This window comes from Salarias fasciatus, chromosome 23 (assembly GCF_902148845.1).
Source record: "Salarias fasciatus chromosome 23, fSalaFa1.1, whole genome shotgun sequence".
NCBI classification, from domain to species: Eukaryota; Metazoa; Chordata; class Actinopteri; order Blenniiformes; family Blenniidae; genus Salarias; species Salarias fasciatus.
The window spans coordinates 27,066,035-27,072,910 of record NC_043766.1 but is presented as its reverse complement, the minus strand read 5'-3'; the positions used below and the strand labels follow the sequence as shown (position 1 = coordinate 27,072,910).

The window sequence follows — 6,876 nt, the reverse complement described above, 5'->3', positions numbered from 1 at the left end:
ATGGTTTGCATGTTTGAAACAAATAAATTCATTCATTCATTCATTCATTCATTCAACTCCAGCCTGGAGTCCTGATCTTCTGTGATGACCCCTCGGTGGAGAAGGCCGTGCACAGCGCCGTGCACAAGTTCAACCAGGAAGTGCTCACTGGACACAAGCTCGCCCTCTATCAGATACTTTCAGCCAGCAAGGTACAGTTTGTGTGTGTGTGAACACACGCACACACACAATCAAAAAAATATAACTGTACAAGTACACACACACACAGAGACACACACACACAGACGGTGCACATTCAGAGCTTTGGATTCCACACACCCTTTTAAAACTGTTTCAGATATCTTACAGTTGAAGTGCTGTAAAATGTAACTTCTTGAATATGTAAATGTAAACAATGCAGAGGGGGTCACTTTCCATACAGCTGCTGCATAACATGGAAAAAAATGGGAAAATAATGTAAAAAATGAGCGAGTTTACCAGTGTGACATATTACGGATCTTAAATATACCAATATACCAATATACCATTCATAAAGTTTTATTGCACATCTGAATGTCAGGCTATGTCTCCCAACAAACAGTTACCAGTTCCTGATATGAAATAACTGTCTGTGTATATTCACATTCTCATGTGGAATAGTTTCATTTTTTTAAATTTTATTGCTCTACTAATCATGTATATAATCATCCCCCCTTCAATATTTCATTTATAAAGTGTGATGTAAAAGTTGATGTGAAAAGAACTCTATAAATGTGGACTAAGGTACAAACACTGTTACTTTAAAATACATAAAAGTGTTCTTAAAAACGACTTACTTTGACTGAAATAGCAGCAAGTCCTCAATTCATTTTACCTGTTTAAAATATCAACACGTTTCTTAAACTTTAACAAAATAAACTGCATAAATTTTACATTATGGTGATATTAAGTAAATTATGTATGACTATTGTTTGTAACATCACCCCCCCCACACACACACACAAAAACATGAAAGTACAAGTACCATGAGTTCTATTCCAAAACAGTACTTGTGAAACTTTCTGTGCACCCCTATGTAAAAAATATGCATATATTAGTAATGAGAATAATTTAAAAAGTCATATCTACGAAGAAGATCACATTTTGAACAACACTTTTTTTATTTACTCTTAAATCACTTAAAGAGACTTGGCTCTTTCTACTGGACTTTACCGGACTCATTAAAACACAACAAAGTTCTTCTTTGTAACAAAAAGATACATAAAATAAAAGCTTATATTTGCTGTAGATTTAAATATAAAAGGTTCAAATGTTGATGAAAGCAGGAACGGAAGCTGTGGGTGGATCAACGATTAAATTCTAGGCAGACCAGCCTTTGACCCATTGACCTCAGGCTCGTGGCGGTGTTTGTGTTTCCCAGTCGGAGAACGGCTCGGAATCCCTGTATTCAGTGCAGTTCACCAGCAGACGGAGCGACTGTCCAGCTGGCAGCAGCAAACCCTGGACAGACTGCGACTACCTGTCATCCGGAAGCAAGGTGGCAACCATGACGCAACCACAAAGACACCTCAACTTTTTATTACTCCGGCCATTTAATCTGGGATTCTTAAAAATTCTTTTTGCTGAAAATCCCACATGTCCAACGACGGCAGCGGTTAACCTTGGTCTTTGTTTGACCCCACCAGAAACCGATTCCATGCAACGCCACAGTGCTGATGACAGAGACTGAAGCTGACACCAAAGAGGTGGACTGTCAGATTGGTGAGTGGGTCTGACCTCATCTGAAAATTAGTTTCACTTTGAAATGGGGACAACTGACATGAGCTCGTTAAGTCAACAGCAGGACTAAAGAGGATGTACCAGATCTGACTGTACTTACATGAAGCTGCTATTAGTTTCAGAAACACACAAATATGAGATATGAATCTTACATTTGAAATTTTAATAGACAAAGAAGGTTATATTTTCCTAAGAACTACAAACTGAGTAAACTTTCCATTAAAAAAAAATTCAAAATAGATAAATAAATAAATAATGCAGCTATAGAACTCTGGGCAACTCTAGCAGAAATCATGAGTGCTGAAATCTTACGATCACAAACGCACAACAGCCAAAGTGCAGAACGCTCATTTATTCAGCGTTGTACAACTATTAGATTACAGAGTAACATACAATTTTCAAAGTGAAAATTAAAGATTTTTAATTCACACTGTAAAAATAGTCAAGGAGTTTTTCCATACTTAGTTATAAAAACATCTAAATGTTGAACACATCTGAAAATAAAGAAATGTAGATATGTTTAGTAAAGAAATCCTCCTGTGGTGGAGATTTGGGAATAATATCAACATGCTCATATAAACTTTGAACCTGAGTAACACAATAATCACATGTCAGTAGTTAAAACAACAACTACAATGTATGTATTATTTTTTACGTTTCATTACAACTTTCATAGAGGCAATATAATCAACAACTGTATCTCTCCTTCTGAGAATAACAGAAAATATGTTTTGATGTAAGTGACATGAAGTGATTGTTACCAAAAAAAAAAAAAAAAAACCCGATAAAGCTGAGTAACATCACTTTAATATTTTTTTCAACATACTTGGACACTGAGAACACCAACTTTGAAACCAGCAGTTTTTTTTTTTTTTTTTACAACATACGTATACCCATAAAGCGACGTAACATTTAATGAAGTGAAATCACCTCTGAAACCAATAAAACCCACAGTGTTGTCCTGCAGCAGTGATTTCTGGTGTTTTAGCAGCTGTTTGTCAGAGAAATAACTTTGTTTTTCATTAAGAAAACTGTGAGTCATTGAGGAAAACGTGTCAGTTTTTCTATCTGTCTCAGTGTCTGGCTGGCTCCAGCCCGTACATGGGCCAAGCATCACACCAAGTAGAACCGCACTGTTGCGTGACCCTGACTACAAGGGAAACAGCTTCTTACCCCTTAAACCGGACACATTTCCCTGGTGATAATCTTCGTTAGTTTCCAGAGAGCACGGCTACAATATGAACACTGAAAACCAGAAGAAAGATTATTTTACGGTGTGTATTCTCACTCTCTTACTTGGTGTTTGTGTTTTTTATTTTCCTTTACGCGATGCTCCTGCGGTGCAGAGGAACTTGTTGTTCCAGAGAGAGTTTCCTGCATGGGCTGCCCGAAGGAGATCGACAACAACTCGGAGGACCTGAAGGTCCCCGTCTCCGCCTCCATCGCCAAGTACAACTCCGACTCCAACTCCACTCACCTGTTCGCCCTGCATGAGCTCGGCTACGCCACCAGACAGGTACGCACCTGTTTGCGTGAAGAAGAAAAAAAACAAGATGGATGGATGGATGGATGGATGGATGGACATTTTTTTCTCCCACTCATCGAGTGCATGTCTCCTTGCAGGTGGTTGCAGGTTTCAGGTACAAGTTGAAATTTGACATGAGGAAGACGACCTGCACCAAGGCTGAGCACAAAGAACTCCACGAGCGGTGTGTCCCCAATGAAGCCGATGTGGTAATTCTGAAACCAGCAGCATCGTTACCGCCGCGTGGCTCATATCTTCACCCCCGCTTGACCGGCCTGGTGCGTCCTGTGTGTTGCAGGAGTTTGTAAACTGTAACTCTACGGTGGACACAGCGCCATGGAGGCTGGAGACCCCGGCGGTCATGATACAGTGCGAACTGGGCCTCCTGCCTTTCACGGTGAGATCCACCGTCCACAGGATAGTCACCAGCAAACACACAGTCACAAACATGTCAGACGTCTTACAAAATCCGCACATAGCAATTTATTATTAGAGTTATTCTCTGAGGTGAGGATTAATCAGCTGCAGCCTTTGAAACTCTGTGGATGTACGGAGATTAAATCCCCCTGAAGCTTTGCGCACTCAGCTTTCACTTGAAAACAAAACGCCGGCCTGCTGGGCTCGATTATACAGCGCCAAATGGTTGTTTACTCAGTTTGTTTAACAAAGACTTCAAAAATATAAAACAAATGATATAAAACACAGTGTGAATATGGGACATCCTGAGGTGCAGCTCAAAGGCTGAAGATAATGGCGACATAATTACTACAACATACACCAACCTTCGCAATAGTTTCGACTATTATTACTGCAACATGTTTAACCTAGATAGACTATGAGCTCTGTTTTCTTCTTCTTAAGTTAATTTATTAAAAAATGTCAGGAAATGAAGAATCAGGATATCAGCTGATCGACATATGCACATTAATGTTTTGACATCAGCACCCTAACCAAGTGTCCTCCTGGCCTGTGATTCCTGTTTACACCACTTGGGGGAGCTGTGAGTCCCTCCAGCTTCCAGTCAGTCTCAGCTGAGATGACAGGAGTCTGATTAATGACCTTTTGGGGAAGATTAACATGCACAAAACACCAGCTTCTAATCATGGAAGCAATGTCACAATTAAAAAGTGTGCACATCTAGAGCAGCATCAGTTTTCACGTGGTGCCATTTCTGTTTATACCAATATAATTATAACCCTTTAATATCTCATAAAAAATACTCTAACACCTAATTACTTAAAAAAGGATTATACATTATTTATCATCCTAATGCCAAGTATTATGAATCTTTTCCCCCGATTACTCCTTGCAGAAACTTTTTTGGAACATTCTTTGCTATTTTTATATTTTACACTGACATTATCACTCATAGTCTGACCAGGATTAACAGATCACACTGGAGAGACATTACAGGAAGTATATGAAAACCACAGATGACACTGAACATTGAAATGCGACTCCATACCCAATAATTCTGCTGTAAGTGGGCAACAAGAGGAACCGTCACAGCCCCTTGTTTCAGTCTCCAGTGTCACAGTCAAGAGACTCCGACCACAGGTGGGATTATGGTCTAGAATCAGTCTTGAGAAAACTATTTTTTGGAAAACATCTCCATGTTCGAAAGAGTAAACAATTTCATTCACCAGCAGCCACCCATCTATTATTAGTTCCACTTCAAGAAGGACGGAGTCACAGAGCCTGGAGCCAGATCTCCAGGGGACGTCCTGAAAACGTCCATCACAAAGCTGCAACATCAGATCTACACACACACACACACACACACACACACACACACACACACACACACACACACACACACACACACACACGTAGGGAGAGCATGCAGACAGCTCACCAAAAAAGACAAGGAAACCAGGGAGCTCTGGTAAGTACACATCTGTGCAGTCCCGGCCTGTTGCAGTTTGAAGGAACTGTTGAAACTTTAATAAAATCACAAAGTTTAGTGAGCTGTTCAAATGTTTTTCACACTCACAGCAGTGGCTTTTCCTGTGTGCTTTCAGTGACTCCTCTATTTGAACCTTATGCATTATATGCACTCTGATTATATGACATTATACTTCACTTGTTATGTAATAAGTGAATTTACAGATGCTGTGCCATGCCAGAAGTGGCTGATTCTGCATCCAGAAACTTTTTAAACTGTGAAACATAGCAGCATAATCTTGTGAATTAATTGTATTTGACCGTTTGGACAGAAATCAGTGATGTACGTTCTATCATGAGGTGACAAAGTCGACTCATGAGCAAACCTGTAAATCCAGACAAGTCCAGTAATACTGTTAAAAACCTCCATTTCACAAATCCATCAGATTGCAATTGAACTTTTCAAGAAGACCCCACACATGAAAAATATGATTGTTTTCTGTTTCTCTACACATTGTTGGTGTTCATAGATAAATAATATCAGACGATTTCAGCTTTGAACAATACCACATTATGCAAGGTATCTATTTGTGAAGCGCTGCAGTGCGTACATTCAGGAGCCTTATCAGCGTTCGCTCTGCGGTTGGAGATGAAGATTTTACCCAGCACAATGCAAGAAATTCACCGCATCCATAATTTTTTTCACCTTTTGGAAAATTAGATCTTCAAATCTTGCAGTTTTAGTCGATGGTTTTTCAGTCACTTGCGCTCTAATTATTGTGATGACTTTTGAAAGACGTTTCAAGGGCGTCATCTAAGCCCTCATGTGTCCTCTCTTCAGCCTTTCAGCAGGCGTCGTCCTCCCGGCTTTTCTCCTCTCAGGCACGTCAAACATGAGCATCCCTCGTCCACCACAAGCCCTCCCACGACTGCACCACCCCCCTCTAAGGCCTCCGTCAAAGAGGATTCGTCTGAGGAAGACCTGTCGGCCCCCAGCTCGTCGTCTGATCCCAACGACAGCCCTTTCCACTGTCCAGCCAAGCCCTGGAAACCTTTCCATCCGGTCCAAGTGGGGCTGGAGAAGACTAAGGTGGAGGAGGCCCCCACCCAGCCCACACCAGAAGGCACCTTAAAAGATACAGACCTGCTGTCTTAAGCTTTTCACCAAATTCAAGTCTCTATCCAAGCAGATTTGGCTTGTTCCACAGAATGATATTCTCCTTTGGCTTTTTCCCTGTCTTTTTTTTTTTTTTGTGCCTAAGATTCATCAATATGGATGCAGATCTAAAATTCCGAAAAGAAACAGGCGAATTTCACAAAGTTTGAGTAAAAAATTGAAAGTTAGACAACCCAGTCTGAAACTGTTAAAATAAAGGGGCGTTATTAGCTTATTCAGCACGCTGTGTCCCGTTGATTTATTCAGTGTTCTCTAAATCAACGCTCGAACTCTGGAAATCTGTCATTATCAAAAACAAAACAACAGCTTGAATAAAAACTGTTTTGTTGTGCTTCGTGTGTGACTGAATGCTTCACCTTTCAAACATTCCTACCATAATGGCATGTAGAGCTTTTTGTCATCGTACATGTTCCCTCAAAAAATGATAGTGTAAAAACTGAGAAACACTTGTGTAAAACAACCATTACATTTACCCACATTCATCTTTTTCACTCCTGAACATGCATGAGAACATGCAAACTCTGCACACAAA

General features: G+C 40.2%; 1 protein-coding gene across 1 annotated transcript in view; it reads left to right on the top strand.

Moving 5' to 3' along the window:
- kng1 (kininogen 1) overlaps positions 1-6,323 on the top strand; it is an 8,868-nt gene extending 2,545 nt beyond the window's left edge. Inside the window, exons 2-8 of the mRNA XM_030082561.1 lie at positions 63-191; positions 1,400-1,516; positions 1,665-1,740; positions 3,105-3,274; positions 3,382-3,492; positions 3,582-3,680; positions 6,009-6,323. Of these exons, the coding sequence (XP_029938421.1) occupies positions 63-191; positions 1,400-1,516; positions 1,665-1,740; positions 3,105-3,274; positions 3,382-3,492; positions 3,582-3,680; positions 6,009-6,323 (1,017 nt within the window). The remainder of the gene's footprint in view (positions 1-62; positions 192-1,399; positions 1,517-1,664; positions 1,741-3,104; positions 3,275-3,381; positions 3,493-3,581; positions 3,681-6,008) is intronic.
- Positions 6,324-6,876: the final 553 nt, after the last annotated feature.